The 17,584-nt window shown below is 41.8% G+C and overlaps 2 protein-coding genes across 2 annotated transcripts in view; both read right to left on the bottom strand.

Annotated features, from left to right (window-relative positions):
• Window positions 1-590: 590 nt before the first annotated feature.
• On the bottom strand, window positions 591-5,194 carry parp3 (poly (ADP-ribose) polymerase family, member 3). The gene is made up of 11 exons (XM_076757382.1): window positions 4,948-5,194; window positions 4,456-4,652; window positions 4,250-4,375; window positions 3,816-3,995; window positions 3,487-3,625; window positions 2,828-3,051; window positions 2,575-2,730; window positions 2,366-2,452; window positions 2,109-2,286; window positions 1,873-2,016; window positions 591-1,660 (listed from the first exon to the last, which is right to left on the bottom strand). The coding sequence occupies exons 2-11, from the start codon at window positions 4,633-4,635 to the stop codon at window positions 1,485-1,487; spliced, it is 1,590 nt and encodes a 529-aa protein (XP_076613497.1). The 5' UTR covers window positions 4,636-4,652; window positions 4,948-5,194; the 3' UTR covers window positions 591-1,484.
• Window positions 5,195-7,085: 1,891 nt separating this feature from the next.
• The window catches only part of grm2a (glutamate receptor, metabotropic 2a), a 31,562-nt gene continuing 21,063 nt past the window's right edge, over window positions 7,086-17,584 (bottom strand). The window contains exons 4-7 of the mRNA XM_076757368.1: window positions 14,953-15,790; window positions 12,390-13,453; window positions 8,200-8,377; window positions 7,086-7,532 (exon numbers count right to left, since the gene is read on the bottom strand). Coding sequence (XP_076613483.1) covers window positions 7,459-7,532; window positions 8,200-8,377; window positions 12,390-13,453; window positions 14,953-15,790 — 2,154 coding nt within the window. The 3' untranslated portion in view covers window positions 7,086-7,458. The remainder of the gene's footprint in view (window positions 7,533-8,199; window positions 8,378-12,389; window positions 13,454-14,952; window positions 15,791-17,584) is intronic.

Raw genomic sequence — 17,584 nt, 5'->3', positions numbered from 1 at the left:
CAGAATTTAAAATCACAGGTAGGAAAGATCATTTTCTCTGACTCTCACCAGAGATAACATCAGGTGATATTGTCATGCAATCTAATTGGATTATAATGTAAATCCACACGCACGCTTCAGGAGCCAGAAGCAATTTCCAGTGGTGAAATAAGGTTAGCCTGTACTGTATATTCAATTTTTAGTCTTCTATATATTTCCAAGTACTTTAATTACTTATTCTTCTCTTCAGGTCGGTCAGAGAGCAGATTGTTATCTAAACTAAAAGTCACATAAAATGAGGGACAGCAACAACACGATGATTTGATTCTATGCATTTCCATTTTGCTACACACAATGTGAATTTGAAGTTAAACTGAATTTAGTCTGCAGAAAGTTTTTTAGCATCTGTTAAACTATTCATTTGATCACAGCATCATCTTTTTCCATTATTACTGCCATAGAAATAAACTGCATTGCTTTGTGTCACACACACCAGCAGCATACTGAACATGTCTTACATCAAGATGCAGTGTAACACTGGAAAGAACCTAACACAGCAAATATACAAAGTCTTGAAGCTCAACATTCAGAAGGAAAAACACAGCAACAAGTTGGAGGGGCACTTCAGTTTATTAACTAATCACTGATTCAAGTAATGTCTTAGTGCAAAAATGCTGAGGAAATTACATTACAGTTGTTGCTCATTACTGACACCATATGGTGACATTTGTAGTGTCACTAAATGACCTACTGTGCAAGAAATCTGGCCAGGCTAGTCATGACATACATGTTACATTACTTTGCACTGCAGAAGCACTTTCAGAGTCTTTCTTAACAGCTCAACAAAGCAGTTTACACCAGTGCTTGAACATTCGCCACAAATTGCATTTTCTACATCTGCGTGTAAACATATTGCTGCATAGAGTATCATTTTTACTTCTGCTCTGCTATATAACATTATTCAAAACATCGATATCACTGCAAAAGCATGCAGTAAGTTCCTTCGACATACCAAAGATATTGTCTTTCTGAGGGAGAGATTCATATTAGTATAATCATTTGGATTAAATAAAGTGATAAGTAAAAGGTGAGCTACTCAAACCGCAACTGAGATGGCAAATAGAAAACAAGGTACAGCATGTACCTCGAAATAAATAGTGCAAATATCTAGAGGCCTTTTTAAAATCGTGATCAAGTAAGAGGTGTGAAAGTTTTCTTTTCATTGTAATGCAAAAAAGTTAATTATAACAAATACAAATATTTGTTATCATGGAAGTGCAGCCTATCACGCTCAGGCTAGTTTTACAGAGTGCAAAATATAAGGCACAGAGAAGTATGAGTCATTTACGCATCATGGTGGGAATATCTGCACAATAGCTGTAATAATGAAGATTACCATACTATTAGAAGAAAACAGCACAGCCAAGCTTTTTAGGAAGCCCCTTGTACAGAAGGAATGAGGAACTTTGCTTTTTCAAAGAACCTGCTCCTTTCCTTGAGCAGATTTAGTCATACATGTTCAGCTCCAGCAGGTAGCGAAGGCGACACTGGCTCTCTTTGTAGATGAGATACTCACTGTTGTAGAAGTTGCTACCTGAGAACTGGGGCTGCTCTATGGGCTTACCCTGAGGCACAGTAACCTTCTTGCCCTCCAGGGTGATTGAGATGTCCTTGGATGGATCTGAAGACACAGGAGTTAACAACTTTACCATACAAAAGATGCTGCATGATATCACAGCGGTTGATATAACACAGCGGTTGTCAAATGCTTTTATTTTTAACAATATTGGGAAAACAACGCAACATAAACTTTGTTTTCAGACACAAAAGACATGGCTCTCTCAATATGCTGAAAATGAACACGAGCACAACATAGACTAAATTTTACTGCACCTGGCTCGACGGTTCCTCGTGCCACCACACAATCAAAGCCTGGAGGAGCCTTCTTCAAGGAACTGTCGTCTCTGGTAATGGTCTTTTCTCTTCCAAGCGCAACCTCACTCAGAAACATCACTCCGGTATTTTTCGAGGTGCGCACTAAAAATACAAGTCAGAAAAATGTCATTTCTCAAACACCATATTATGGTTACGATTGAAGAGTCAATCCTTGCCTTTTCATACGCCCTCACCGTAACCTGCAGACTTGCTGTTTTCGGATGCAAAGTAGATGCCACGACCAACGCGGCCTCCTGAGTGGGGCATGATTCTCAGGCCGCTCTTCAGGATGGCTGCCACAACGGCAATGTTTGTACCGTGCCACAGCAGGCGGCGGTTCTCCAAATTATCGTTTTCACTAAACCGGTCCCCCTGCAATGCGCAACGGATGTGTTATGTCACAGGACTTCAATTTCTGTTTCACATTAGTCAAGGTGACTGCAGGTCCTACCTCTGTCTCTCGATCCACTTCCCAAACATTGACAATTTTTGGTTTATGATAGTCATCGGAAGTTGCGTTCAAGTACTTTTCAATGACCTTTAAATGCAAAAAAAAAAAAAAAAAATCATTAATATTGGTGGACATATGAATATAAGTGATCAGAGATTAGTTGTGATGGTGCAAGTGCTTTGTATTTAATGAACCTGATTGCCGCTTACCTTGAATATATCTGTATTTGTGTCCATTAGAGAGAGCTTGCAATGGAGAGAATTGTAGTCCTGGTCTAGAGCGTGAGGAACTGTCTCTATCATCTCTTCCTGAGCCTTTTCAGTCTCTGACTTCAGAGTCTGGGCAAGTTCAATATCAGCCAACACCTTTACAGAGCATGTAAGAGGAGAGAGACTTTGTTAGTGCGAACACGTCACAGAAAGACAGCTCATTCCAACATGAAACCCAAAAAAACAAATTCACCATAAGCATCTCTTTCTTGTTCGCCACAATTTCTTTGTTGTTGATAGTTGGCGGTCTGTTCCGGCCAAAGTTGTGTGGGATTGTGGTGAAGAACTTGGAGGAAAGTTCTTCCAGACGTGCGGCTCCTTTTTTTTGGTTCATAGCTGCCTCGATCTCCTCCAGCACTTCAAAGCCCTTCGCAATCTGCATCTTACTGAGTTTGCCCAGAGGCATCTTCTTGATGTCTGTATAACATCCACACACACACACACACACACAAAAACATAAATCTCATCCAGACTAGATATTGAACGATTTCTTTGTTTTTGCTAAGGAAAGGCATCTCAGACTGTGTATTTTGCCTATTTTAAAGTGCAAACTGTTACTTCAATTACTTCCACATGTTAGAAAAAATACATGCAATAACAATGATCTTATTATCAAAGACCAAGAGACTAAGCAGACACGTTCAAAATGCTGAGATAAGGAGGCATGCTGTGTAAATGTAGACCCTTCGGTCAATCATTTACATGTCACATTCTGCACTCCATTTACATCAACAGGCATCTTACCAAAACAGGCACGTTACAACAACAGCTATATTTTTAGCCTGAACTTCAGCAAACTGCGCAAACCCGTTTTTATTGTTGTAAAAGGTTGCTAAACTGAGACACACCCACCTAAGTTCATACATTCCATCGCCTCCTTGAACATGTCATTGCTGAAAATGAGTTCAATGAGCTTCTTTGTCGCATCGTTGAGGCTGCAGGGGAGGACGTTTTTAATGATTTTGACAGTCTGTCCGTCAACAGTGTCCACCTGCAATACCAAAGAGTACAGGCAGTGAGACTTTGAATGAACTGACTGAATTGCAATAGTTTAAAATATCTGCAACACCGTCAATAAGTTCCTTACGCACTCTGGCGTGGATAGTGGTAACTGATTCTATGAGATGATGCTTCTGGGTTTCATATTCAAAGCTCATTGTTGCAGTGAGGTGTACGTTTACCTTGACCTCAGCATCCTGCTCTCCATCCACCTCGATCAGAGTGTACTTCCCAGCGTGAGACACAAAATTCAACCGATCGCTCCAGTTGTTCTTTGTCTTGTCCTTAAACTTTTTCTCAAAGTCCTTGATGGCATTCTCAGGCTTATCAAACTTGTTCAGTTTGCTTTGTCCCACTTCCCCCTGAATTTAGATGAGAGATGAGGCAATCAGGGGTAATTTGCTTTATATAACAAAATGGAACACGCAGTCATGTGCTACACAAGCTGTAAAAGACCAGACATCACCACAGTATATTAAACATCATCAGTTATACTAATGACACCGTTAATTAAGATAATTAACATATTAATTACTATAAGAAATAAAATATCAGGGGAATGGGAATAGTACAGCAGATGTTAGTGTCACAGTTCAGAAGAGATGAATGAACTTACCACTCTGCCCCATCTGTTCCATGAGTAGTAGCTGTTGTTCACTTTAATAACTTGAACGACATAAAACTTATTGTTGTTATGTCCAATGTTTGTCTGGTTCAGCATGCAGTCATAGTCCTCATACACCTGGTGGAGACAACACAGAACATTTTTCAAAGTGCCCCGCTGTCAGGTGAACGCGCTCGCTGAGGTGTGATGTCTCTTACCTCTCCCTGGCTCGACAGCGAGCAGTGCTCATCCACCTTCCTGTTCATTTTCACCTGTGGCCCCGCAGCCAGAAGGGCCTCTTTGGCAGAGGTGAAGGCATCCTTGGGCTTTGGTGTCTCCTCTTTCGCCTTCTTGCCGCCTGCCTTGGCAGCAGCTGCAGCTCGTCTCTTTGGTGGCATGATCCTGGCTGAAAATCCTGCACAGAAACTTGCCATGTTTGTCATCAGGGGCTTGATGCCTGGACAAGCTCAGACATGCCTGACGCTGCTGGCCTGCTCTGCCCGTCTGCTTGTTCGGCAACACAAATGAAGGAATCTCCCATTTTAAGTAATTAATGTGTAATTACCACTCAGCTACTGTACAATACAGGTAATTCAACACCATGCAGTAGTAGTAGTTTTAGTGTGTTTTGGAACAAGGCCGTCGGAAAGCCTCCACCCTCCCTGCTTTACTTCGAATACGACCTGACTTTACCTCAACTGGAAACTCACCTTCTAACTTTAAATATGTCAGCCGGGCTGGCAGAGAGGAAAGCGGGCGGGCAGTCACACAGGCAGGGTGGTCTCGCCGCTGTAGTTGTCGGGGTCTGGCTAAAGGCAGCAGACGAACAGTGGTTCCGGGAAGTTTACATCCACTTTCCAGACGGAGGAAGAGGCGGAGCTCTACTGTAGTCTCTATTTTTCCCTTCTTGCTGCTGCTGGGATGGAGTCGACGTAACTGCGCAGCTAGCTAACGGCTACACCGCCACCTAGCTTAGCCCGGTATGTATCGTCCCATCGCAGCTGTTACAGATTTTACAAATATTTACCGAAGGGAAATCTCATCTTTCCCAACGTAAACACCCGCCGTTATCTTCTCTAAACATTTAAGAATATAAAGTTTCACAGTTGAGCACATATGGTACTTCTAACAAAAAGAGTTACAATATCTTGCTGACAAAATTAACATAACGAACGTTAGCCAACAGTAATAGAGGGCCCAAAATGACTACAGAGTTGCTAAAAATAAAAATAAAATAATGAACTGTCATATGTGACATCTTGGATAAGTTCACAGGTTGGGATTTATGCTGAGGTATTTTAAAGTATTTAAAGTATTTGTATAAAGTATAAAAGTATATAATAGACTATTATATAGAGAGTATAAAGTATTTTAATAACTTCATCTTGTATTAGGGAATATATGACCATCAGTGGTCTAATCGGTTGTCAAAAGCGTAAATTGGATCGATGGTTTGAATTTGAGCATCCTCCAATCCCCACATTTCCTGCCTTTGTGACCTCTCCCCAGTTCAGTTCATAGTTGTTATGAGATTTGAGATTTGTTGCTATGAGAACAGAAAGGTGAAAGGAGCTTAGAGTATATTTATTGTAAGTTTCAAAAGCAAGGAAGACGGAATAGGTCCCGTATTCTGTGACCTCCATATTGTCTCTCTTTCTGCTTTGATACCATCACTGTTAGTTCTGATCTTAATTGGAAGCTTTTCTCTACTAAATTCACAAAAAAACATCAGGGAAGACTACTCACAAGAAGTATGAAGTAGAGTAGTCGCACAGCTGTGTGTGTTCAGCCATTAAATTAAAGGCTGATGGAATAAAAACTCAGTGTGATAAAGAATATTACATGCATGCATATCAATAAACAGTATCATCTGTAGCGCTGTTGGCAACAATTTTCATAGCAGACTACTGTGTTTATTCTGCCTTTCTGGAAGTGTTAATTACTGGGAATGCTGCTATATTCTTATCATCTTGTAATTATATTTGCCTTAACATGGTGGAGCTCTTTCTTTAACCTTTACACCCAAGTTGACACTCTTGTTCAATCACAGCAAGGACTTGCTGTAGTACACGATGTACCTGGTTTATATAATAACAGTAATTTAATGACGGCCACTGAGCAGATCTAATAAAGTAAGACAGAGCTCCGATTATCCGTCCGCTTCCTCCATATGCAAATACTCTATTTACAGCCTGCCTCAGGGCTGCCTACATGTTGCAGCGTGCAAGATTACATCAACAGTTTGGACACAAGATGGCAGTGTTAAATCACAGATACTGTGCGGGTGTATTTTCCAAAGCATCTGCCTGATGTACACATGGGTAATGACTGCTGTGTGTATTCGTGGGACAGCTTTGGTGGATTTTATCCCATATCAGCAGATGATGATATTTACGCTGGTAATTTTCATGTGGAGACTGTTTGGTCTTGGCAGATGGTCTAGATTGGAGCTAATAAATATTAGACAGCTCAGATTTCAAACCCAGACTTAGTGCAAATTAAATTTGCACTAACATAATCATATATTTTAAGTAGGCAAGGAACTTGACTATCTGAGTCGCACTACAAGTTTATACATAGCTTTTTTTAAGGGCTGTGGTACAGGAGGTTGAGCAGGACCCCCATTCATCAGAGGGTCCATGGTTCAATCCCCGCCTCCTTCTGTCCACGTGTTGAAGTGTCTTTGAGCAAGACTCTGAACGCAAGCATGGCAGCTCTCAGTGTATGAATGGGTGAATGAGAGGCAACGGCTTTGTCCAATGAGGTTGAAGAGATCTTTAGCTGTTTTCAGTAGTAGGCAATGGTGTAAAAGACATGTAACATTATATTATGACAGCCAGACTATTAGTCATATTGGTATTAATAAAAAACACATTTTATTTACATAAATTACAAGAAAGCACAAACTGGTTCACCAAAATCTACATTAAAAACGTCTCGTATATATTACATTTAACAGATTTACTATAATTTACTCCATCGTTGCAAGTAGAATCTTCAATAAAAACAAGGGCTATATGCGACTTTATTGGCATCTCATTTAAAATCGCTACGAGTCAAAGAACAAAATGAAATAATTGGGACATTGTAATCACAGCACTTTGAGGACAACAAAGTCAGGACGGTCGTCTGTGTGACCTCTTCAATATCTGAGACACCTGATTCAGGACTAGTGATTAAATAACTGTTTACAATGCTTGGCAAACGAACTCAGCTGATCTTCACAAGGAGGACGTTGTGGAGTCCACCACCTCTCGTCCGTTACACACTGTCGGAACAACATTGGAGGCTGATGCTGAAAACAAACCAAAAATCCTTTTAAGTTCTTGGATTACGCAGACGATACAGGTGCAGTAAATCAGATATGCCACATGCCCCTGCCGTACCTTTTGCACTGAGCTATTGTACTGTAAACAGCCAGGATGACCACAGGCTTACACCAATTAGCAGCATGATAATCAAGTAATGAATCTGGTCATTTGCATTTATGTGTGTATGTGTGAATAATACAATTTCAGTTATCTAGAGACAGTGAGCGCCCTCCGTCCTCCAATCACTGGTTTAGAGAAATGACAGAAAGGTTCTGTATTTCACCAGCGTTTTTATTTTGTTTTTAATGGGAGAAAAGAACAGTGGAAAAACAGCCAGCGTTAGAGGTGTGAGGGAAAAGTGGCACCACATCATGGTTCCAGTTATCCTGGTGTTACTGGCTTATACTGGGAAAATCTGCTGAAGTCTGACGTATTTAAATGTCACTGGTCATAATGGCTGGTTAAAATAATTGCCTCTAAGCACAGTTGAAATCGAATTGTATTAAAATGGGCTGAAATGAAATTTGCATATATCCTTCTATTTAAAAAATGGGTATAGACTGTAATAATGTCTGATTTCAAGAGTATTGTGCTACTGTTTTTGCTCATGAGCAGTTTCTACAGTGATGCTGTTGTTTATCAGGTTTGTACCTTGTGAGAAACTGGAGCCTGGGCCGGTGGTGACGCTGAAGCGGGTGGTGGCCACCCGCAGAGTGCACACATTCTTCTGCGGCTGGAACAGGATGATGTGAACCTTGGGAGCGAAGAGGCAGCCCAACACCACCGACCCACTCAGACTGACGGAGATGCACATGGTGGTGGTCTGCACCTGGTGGGGGAGGAGAGGTGAGAAAATCACTCTGAGGAAACAAAACCATGGTTAGATAAGTCTAGCTTCAAGTTCTTAGTGATCTGAATTTACGTTTATGTAACAGAAGAGGAAAATGTTGATAGATTTCATATACCCCATCAAGTCCCAGTGTTAATGTTGATATTTTTAGTGGCAATTATTTTGAAAAAAATATCTATTCAAGAGTGTGCTCATCCACAGAGCTGATGAAAGTTCGAAATGACTAGAAAGTTTTAAATTAACTCTGCTTGTGTTGAATTACACAAGCACTGGAGTAAGGTTGAGGACTATAACACTGTACAAGAATATTTTAATAAGAAAGAGACTCAGAAGTCAGAAAAGGAATGCTAAAGCCATATTTCATAATTCAGAATCAAAGCCAGGTGCAACAGAGGAGGAAGGAGGAAGCTATCAGCCGGGACTGCTAAACAGAGGTGTTAAGCGATCTGTTTATTTGCTTGTCAATCAACTGCTTAACCCTCGCTCCTTTTCCCCATCACTCTGCCCACATCCTGCTATGTGTCATCAGTCTGCTCCGTCACTTCCAATCTCCTCGCAGCTTTCTTTATGTTTTTTTTATTTTTTTTCCTGGATAACAGGATACAGCCCCGCATCGCATGGTGTGTGGCAGGTGCATCCCATTTTCACAAGGCACAGCAGGTGTCTGTCATCACCCTGAATGCTAATGTTGGTATTAAAGTAATGTGGGCACCACGTATTGCACCATGCACACACTGTTCTGCAACAAATATAACAAAAATAACACGATAACAGCAAATAAAGAATATCAGATTAGTTTAGAAAGGGATGTAACTGACACAAAGTCAGTAAAGACAATTTTTATTGACACTGTGTTTAACCATCTACTTGTTATATTTGATATATTTGAAACATAGCGGTCACAAAAGGTCAATGTATACCATGTAATATGAAACAGCTACATCACTGAATTTGTCTGGGTATCTTCAGATGTGATCTTCAGATGAGGTTGCCATGTGCAATGTTGAATTCATATGTGCAATGAATTCAACATTAAGATTCACCTCATGCCACCTCTGATGTACAGTACACACACTGGCACGCTCGGACACCTGGGTTTAGATGTAAATTCCCCCAAATATCTATCATTACCATTTTTCTGTGCTGTGTATCTGACCTGTGTATTTGAATACAGGGTAACGCACAAAGGCAAAGGGACAGTTAATACATGATAATCTGAGCAATACCAAAGTGCACAGAGGCTTAATGTCCTCTACTTACTTCAGAAATAGTTTTGAATAAAACTGGGGACAGTGCTGCATAGGAATGACCTGTTAAGTGGTTTTAATAATTCACAAGATGTTGCTTTGGAAGAGCAGAGGACAAGGAATCTGCCTTTGCAGTAATATATTTCCAGATGTCTTCTGCTCGAGTCCGGGGGAACAGGATGTAGAGCATGGCTACTATGGTTTCGGCTCGTCTCTGTGCGCTGTTGTTTTTACTGTGCTTGGCCTTTGAAGGTATTATTTTATTTTACGCATACAACACAGCTGCTTAGATATAAATAATGTCTGCTGTGTTCAGGTAGCTTCATTCCTCCAGAGAACCTCACAGCGGAGATGAGATCCCCCCTTTTATTGGGCTTCATGCTGTACATTTATTGAAAAGCTTTATTGGATCAACCAGCCACAAGCCAGCCTTGGTAGGCTGGCGTGGATGTTGAATTGGCAAAACCCAAAAATAATTCACTGATGGAGACCAGTGTGTAATTTGAGTTGAGATGAGAGATGATGTCAATCTATTACTGTAATTACACATAACGTATGAGTCAGTTCAGAGATATAAGATATATCTATGAAATATATCTAAGAAAGATATATCTATGGTATGGAAATGAATGCCATACCTGATCACCATTGGTTTCATCAGCTAATAAAGTGTATCACTGTAATTGGATTTCCTCCACTAATGCTGCATTGGTAGGTTTCTTTTTGTATTTCCTCTCAAAGGAACTTCCAGGTTCAACTGAGCACTATGAGAGCTGATACTCGCACTATGTCTATTATGTGTGAGACAACACCATCTATGGGATCTATAGCACTCCAGAGCCAAAAATACTGTGGTGTTGAACTCAAAGGAGCTTAGCTGACAGAGATTAAAAATGATTTAGGAAAGGCTGGGTTTTAATGATCCATTAATGCACTGTGCAGCAGTTAAGATGACAGGCAATACCTTTCTGTCCTTTAGTACTGTCGGTACCTTTCAGTGTTTTCATAAAAGTGCTGTGACTTCTGACAGCCGTGGCTGTTTAATCAGTCGTGTTTGCTGCTGAGATGAGATGACCAGCACTGGCATATGAGGAGAGCCCCCTCCCTCAGGGTGCAGGAAACATCTTCAATATTTCATGTAATAATCAAATGTGTTATTCATGGCTCAGTAGACTGTATTTAGTTTACTTTAACATTTCATGACAACCCACAATCAAATCTGTATTTGTTATTCAGCTGGAGATTTGCATCAGGCTGTGACAACAATTTGAGAAGTGGTGTAAAACTAGGAGAACACAAGTAATATGTCCCTGCCTGTGAAAAACTAGAGACACTGTGCCAACTCTGTTGCTTCAGTAATTATTCATCGGTCAAAGGGGAGTTTTGCGTCTATCTGATGAGCCCGTTCTGGCTGTGAATTGCTCGTGTTGCCTGGAGGGCCTGGAGGAAGGGGTCCTCTGAGCCTCACTGCAGTCTCAGGACAGAGGGCACAGCTGGGACTCAACATCCCAGCCTTTCACGCTCCATTCCACACAGCTACGCACAGGGACACACGGGGACGTTCAGTTCCCTTTAAGCCCTCATGGTCTTGCCTGCCTTCTCTCTGTTTCTGCAGAGGCAGCTGTGTCAGGGGATTCCTCTCGTCTCTTTCTCCCTTCTGCCTCTCTCTCGCTGTTCAGATCCCAGAGGAATAAAATCCCCATGACTCGGCCACCCTTTTCTCTAAAGTTCTATCAATTCAGTGTACAGTATGTTCCTGTGTCTACAGATGACCATCATTCATTCAGCACGCAGGGTCGGAACCTGGACAATATTTATCTTGCCAGTCTCCATTTTGCTTTGTTAACCACATCTATCTATCTATCTATCTATCTATCTATCTATCTATCTATCTATCTATCTATCGTCGTACATACTGTGTGGAATAAATGGACTATGTGTCTGGCTCAATAGACACTAGAGGGAATTACTCTTAAATTCAAGGCGTTGCTGCAGAGGGAGAAGTTTAAAACAAGTTTCGAGGTTAGGTTAAGGAAATGCTGGAGGTGGAGGGAAAAAATGATTTCCTGCCATAAACGTTTATTTCAGGGGGGATGTGAAGGAGCTGCTGTGTCTTCCCTCATTTCACTTGTAAATGTTAACCGCTGTCTATGTGTCTTTTGTTCTTAAAGCCTAGAATACTCCTCGACAAAACACTAAGTTATACCACCACTAGAACTGGGGTTTTATTGTGGGAAGACTGAGATATTTGTCAGCCTGTTACACTTCTCCATGACTTGAGCATCCATATTTTATAATTTACTCTCACGTTATTAATATTTAAACTTTGAAGGTAAAATAAGGCTGTTAAAGTTCTTACCTTGGAGAGTAACTGACAGCCTTAAGTATGCAGCTAATTATGAAGAATTAAAGCAATGCAGCAATAAAGAATATGTATGTATGTTCCTCAGAGCCACAGGCAACATGGACACGGCTGACTGCTCAGTCAATACTAGCTGACATTAGTTTGTGATTTCATGCATATGAAATCCAAATTCAACCCCACAAGAAGTTATTATCTGCTAAGATGTATTCTGCTCAGATTTGAACCTAGAGCCATCTGAACAAATATTTTAATACAGATCATTACCCACACATCATCGAGGACAGAAAAAGTAACATTTCATGCATATGATAAACGTGTGTGGTGATAATTAGCATTTTGCGTCATTCTCATAAAGCATGTATAACCTGACTTAACTCACCCTGTAGTCACTGGCAGTAACGTAGAAAATAGGCTGGAAAGCCAGCCAGATGATGCAGGTGGTGTACATGGTGAACCCGATGAACTTGGCCTCGTTGAAGTTCTCGGGGCATTTGCGGGTCTTGAAGGCGTAGACCGTGCAGAGGATAATAAGGATGCAGTTGTAGGTGAGAGACATGAGCATGCTGGAGTCCTTGCTGTTACACTTGAGGGTAACCACGTCTCTTCTCTCCGGGCTCACTTCCTTTCTCACCCCTGGCGCCTCCACCAGCAGCCAGACCACCACCACAACCAGCTGGCAGGAGATCAGAGCACCACAGATGGCAACCTGGGAGGCCGGGCTGATAAATCGAGGCCGCTGAGCTCCATCTTTCACCCCGCTGAAGATCCGAGCAATGCGATTGGTCTTGGTTAGGAGGGCTGAGTAACACACAGCAAACGAGGTGCCTAAACCGAGGCGGCGCAGAGTACAAACTGCTGTGGACGGTTTGGCAATGTAGATGAAGGTCATGCTATAACACATCAACACTCCCAGCAGAAGAATGTAGGAGAGCTCACGTCCACTGGCCTTCACCACGGGTGTCTCATTGTGTTTAAGGAAGAGGCCAATGACGAACAGCGTACACATCATCCCTAGACACGAAATCGTGACGGGTCCAATGGCCCAGGCATCTTCCCAGCGGATGTACTCCTCGGGCAGATCGTAACAGCCTGTCAGGTTGGCCAGGGGCCACTGTCCAAAGCTGCAGTCAGCACAGGTGAACTCATCCTGCAAATACTGGTAGGGCTGACAGGGGATACAGATCCAGCAGCACACATCTCCAGGCTGCATACTCTTCACCTCGTTCTTCCTGCAGGGGTCACTACACTGGGAAGTTGGTGCAACCTGGCCAGCCCAGGGGATCAGGCTGGTGTTCAGGGTCAGGCTCTGAGCCCAGTAGCCGACCTTTTGGTAGACATAACGTCCACCGTCTTTGTGGTAGTGGAAAATGTTGTAACGGCCAAGGCTGTCCCCAAAGGCATCAAAGCGGACTACATTCTCTGTGTCTGGCGGACGAAATGGCGCTGAAGATGAAAAGAAAAGAGAGGGTGTAAGAGTGTCGCACCGTGAGCACATTTCTCAGTTAGGACAATTTCTGTATGCCTTTGCTTATTTATGTGTCTCAGGTGACATTTTATTCGTCTCTCAGTACAGACTGGACAGTGACTTTGATGGGACACAGGTGCAAATTGTCAATTTACATGACAGAAGCCACAGTTACTTTGATGGAAAGTTCCTGGATTGAACAGTGGAACAGAAATTCCAGACGGATGGCACATTATACAAAATAATGTTCAATTTTCTCTTGAAATCAACGCTGAAATAAATCATTTTCACATTTTCAGAAATCACCTGTCATTAAAAGGACTTTAACAGAACTAGCAGTGCAGGATACATGGCCAGGGAATAGAGTATAAAGGGCTGCAACTAATGATTATCTTCATAATGGTTAATCTGCAGATCACAGTTTTGTTCAGTTTTAATCAGTTATTACTTTAACACACTGTAGTTGCTGTTCATTTTTTAGTCCATTGGCTAATGGATTAATCAACTTATCGTTTCAGCCCTAATAATATTTGTATCATTTTATTGTAAAACATGTAAGAATTTAGTGTGAAGAGCATAATAAACAGTTATACATTAGTAATAGTACAGTATATATAGAATATTAGAATTCCTTTTTATGTGGCACTAAATTTACATCTAGTCTAAGATGATTTTTTTAAATTTAGTTAGTGGTCGATCCACCTGTTTCTGTGTGTTTTCTCCTCAGGGTGTTGCAGTGCCTGCAGGGACTGACTAATTCCAGGCCTCTGATCCCAGCCAGTCTCTGGATAGTAAAATCCTTTGGGTATTTGGGGGGGGTTTGTTTTGTTTTTTTCACTAATTGTGAAAAGCAGAAAAGCACAGCTGGATAAGAGCACACCGGTCCACTTCTATGTCCCCATCAATGAAAATGTCAGTATTTTCATAAATCAGTGAATAAAACAACACAGCTTAGTGAGAGCGTTTCGATTGTTGTGTCTATTATTTGTGATGTGCAGACGCATTGATGCATAAACTGCTTCTCGTTTTGTGTTGCAGCTGCGTGTAGACAAGCAGGAAACATGCATTGTTTGCATGATCACTATCTGCAGTGTTCAAACAGAAGAACGCTCTCTTTATTCGTACTTAAGTCAAGATGCATGAAAAGACGGAGCCTCCAAGCACGACAGTGAGGAAACAGTTCCATCTTTGCAAATTGAATCATTACAGGGCTTATCTGCAGTTGCAGTGTATAAACACGCAGAATTACTCTTGCACTTATTCAACATTTTTTATGAATTGGTACAATGAATCTAAATTGATATAACCTAATTTGGCAGCATACAGTACGCACAGAGTGCACTCAGGGAAATTAAATTATATTGAGGTTTTATACAGATGACGGAATAATGAGAAAAAGAAAACTGCCTTACATCATGAAAATTCGAATCTGTTAAGCCTCCGTGTAATAATATTAGTTCATCAAGCTTTTACTCACCATCAAACTTGACTTTGAGAATGTAGTCCCTGTAAAACTTCCTGCCGTTGCCGGGTTTAAGAGCTTCACACACCTTGGTGGAGTTGGGGCACAAGGCCTGCCTCATGTTATGTAAGGCAGCAGCCATCGCATAGACAGCATTGACTACAAACATGATCTTGGATTCTGGCTGAAACGGAGTCTCGCGGAGTGAATGCTTCCCACAGCCCAGATCATGGAGGCTGCATTGGAACTGGTTTTCCCAAAACTCTCTAAACCAGGGGTTCCTGGTGTTGTTGTAGGGGTGCAGCGCAGTGAAGTATTCATTAAACCGGGGGATCTGATAGGAAGCCAGTTCAATGGTGAAAGCCCCGTCAGCCACTGCCTCACTGCCTCTCACCACGCTCTCCTGTGCCCCCCAGCCATCGCTGGCCACCCAGGTGAAGGTGACGTTCATGCGGTTGGCTGCCACCAGAAGCTCGCGGGCGTCTTCGCTGCGCGTGAACAGGATGACCACCTTTGCGTTGGACTTCTGCTGAAGGGAGCGGATCACGTTTTCATAACTCCAGCGGCTCATGGAGCGGCTCACCTTTGCTGACGTGGCAATGCAGATCTGGCGGGCACGAGCCTCTTGCTGGAAGGCGTCAATGCCAGTCTCGCCATAGTCACCTTCTGATGCCACTGTTGACACATACGTCCAGTTGAAGTAACGCAGGATCTCCGCCATGGCCTTAGCCTGGTAGAAGTCAGGGGGCACAGTGCGGGCAAAGTAGTCATAGCGTGTCTTGTCGCTGAGCTTGGCACTGGTGGAAGCGTAGCTGATCTGAGGGATTTGGAAGAGTCGCAGAAGATTGGCCACCTGGAATAAATGAGAGACACCAGAATGATTATGTCTGATCTTGAATCAGTCCTCACACAATATCAATAAACCTTCATTAAGTTTACTGTAAGTGTACATAAGCATGCTATTACGAGATTATGGAAACTGGTAATTAACTTATTACAGTTCACACAGAAAACACCTGCTGACTGTAGGAATTGTCTTAATTGCTCATCATTGAATAAATGAATGAAACTGGCTACACTACATGCTTTTCTCTCTGCAGATGCAATTAGTCTCACCCTATACAGTCTCTCATTTCTTCACGGGATCCCTGCTGAGCCTTTCACAGCCTAACTCTCCTGCTGCCTGAGTGGCAAGATCCTGCATTCAACAATTATCTTTTCTCATCTGCAATGCTGTCTTCATTGTTAACCAAAGAGTGCGGACGGAGGGCTGCAGGTGTTAGTGGATAGAATTTATAGTTCTACAAAAATGAACACACTTTCAGAAAGTTTGCTCTGCTTTGGAGAGAAGAGAGATGCAGACAGGGAGAGACAGAGATGGGTTGAGGGCAGGGATTAGGAAGTGAAAGGGAGTCAAAGTATCAAAAAATCTTGAAACTTTGCGTTTTCTGTGTAATAGGTTTTGGCAGTGTCATGACACTGTGCACAGTCTGCAGAAGCAGCTACTGACTAGCTTTTGCTTCAGGCACTTCTGTGGACGCCTAAGGGGGCCAGTCTGATCAGTCAAAAGAATGCCAACCTAAATCTGGTTGACTTTAATGCCGACTCTCACACCAACACACTTGTGGCACAACATCTTGACTGCCAATGAATCATTCCTGAAGAAGTCAGGGAGGAAATTCACACTGAAATGGATCCATTCATTTTAATTTATCATTCCTATATTGTCAATTATGATAAGTGTGGAATGGGGCAATTCCATCTTCTCTTTTTTACCCAAATAATTGTCATGTTGGTATAACTGTGTATGAAAATAAATTACACTATTGTTGTTAGAGAGGAGTGCCTATGTGAGCGTGAAGTAGCCTTTGTCTTTTATTTTAAGATCAACCTTTCCAGGACAGTATTATAATAATATTGAATGCACGGTGACAGCAGCACACTGAGACATTACAATAAATCTGGTGTGATCTGCCTCAGTGGATTTTAATCATAGAATCTTTGCTATTCTGCAGGATCATAGAGATCAATTTTAAATGAGCCAGTGGCAGTGATTTCCAGACCACTGGATTTATTGGAATTAATGAGAGAACGTTTCTCACAAATTGGAAATGCAACCGCACAATCAACAGCGACTGGACTTGATTTTTTACCACCGCCCAAACGATGTCATACAGGGGCAATCCTGACTGGATTTACCACATTCGACATTAGAGCTATTTCTGACTTGTCTGTGGTGAAGCAGCTGAAAAAAACAGAATGAAAATCTAGATTGTAGCATTTCATATCAGTTCAAAGGTTGCTTTCCCCTGAGATTTCCAGGTCAGCTGGAGAAACCCTGATTATGCAGACAGGCTAATAATCACATTTCTGCATAGATTCATCTCTCCTCGTAAACCGCCTTGACAGCCTTTCTCAACATGTGGTGAAACAGCTGGAAGCAGCGTTCTTGCTCTCTTAGGAGGAGAGCAGAGTATGATCTAGAATGCAAGTGACACATAAACACTAAGTAATTAATCATTTTCACATCACTCGATTTTATATTAAAATCTGCTAAACCCATTCCCATTATAATAAAGTCTCACGGGGGTCTTCTCCATAATTCCTTTATAATTGCATTTGAATACTTTTCATAATAAAAGACGTG

This window comes from Chaetodon auriga, chromosome 2, assembly GCF_051107435.1.
Source record: "Chaetodon auriga isolate fChaAug3 chromosome 2, fChaAug3.hap1, whole genome shotgun sequence".
Classification (NCBI taxonomy): domain Eukaryota; kingdom Metazoa; phylum Chordata; class Actinopteri; order Chaetodontiformes; family Chaetodontidae; genus Chaetodon; species Chaetodon auriga.
The sequence above is the reverse complement of the archived record's forward strand: the minus strand, read 5'-3'. Positions and strand labels throughout refer to the sequence as shown.

Excerpts from the sequence above, each read along its gene's own strand:
- parp3 (XM_076757382.1), bottom strand. The coding sequence starts at position 4,635 with ATGCCACCAAAGAGACGAGCTGCAGCTGCTGCCAAGGCAGGCGGCAAG. Across the intron at positions 2,731-2,827 it reads ACAAGAAAGAGATGCTTATG|GTGTTGGCTGATATTGAACT; the intron begins GTGAATTTGTTT and ends TGCTCTGTAAAG. Across the intron at positions 1,661-1,872 it reads ACGAGGAACCGTCGAGCCAG|ATCCATCCAAGGACATCTCA; the intron begins GTGCAGTAAAAT and ends CTGTGTCTTCAG.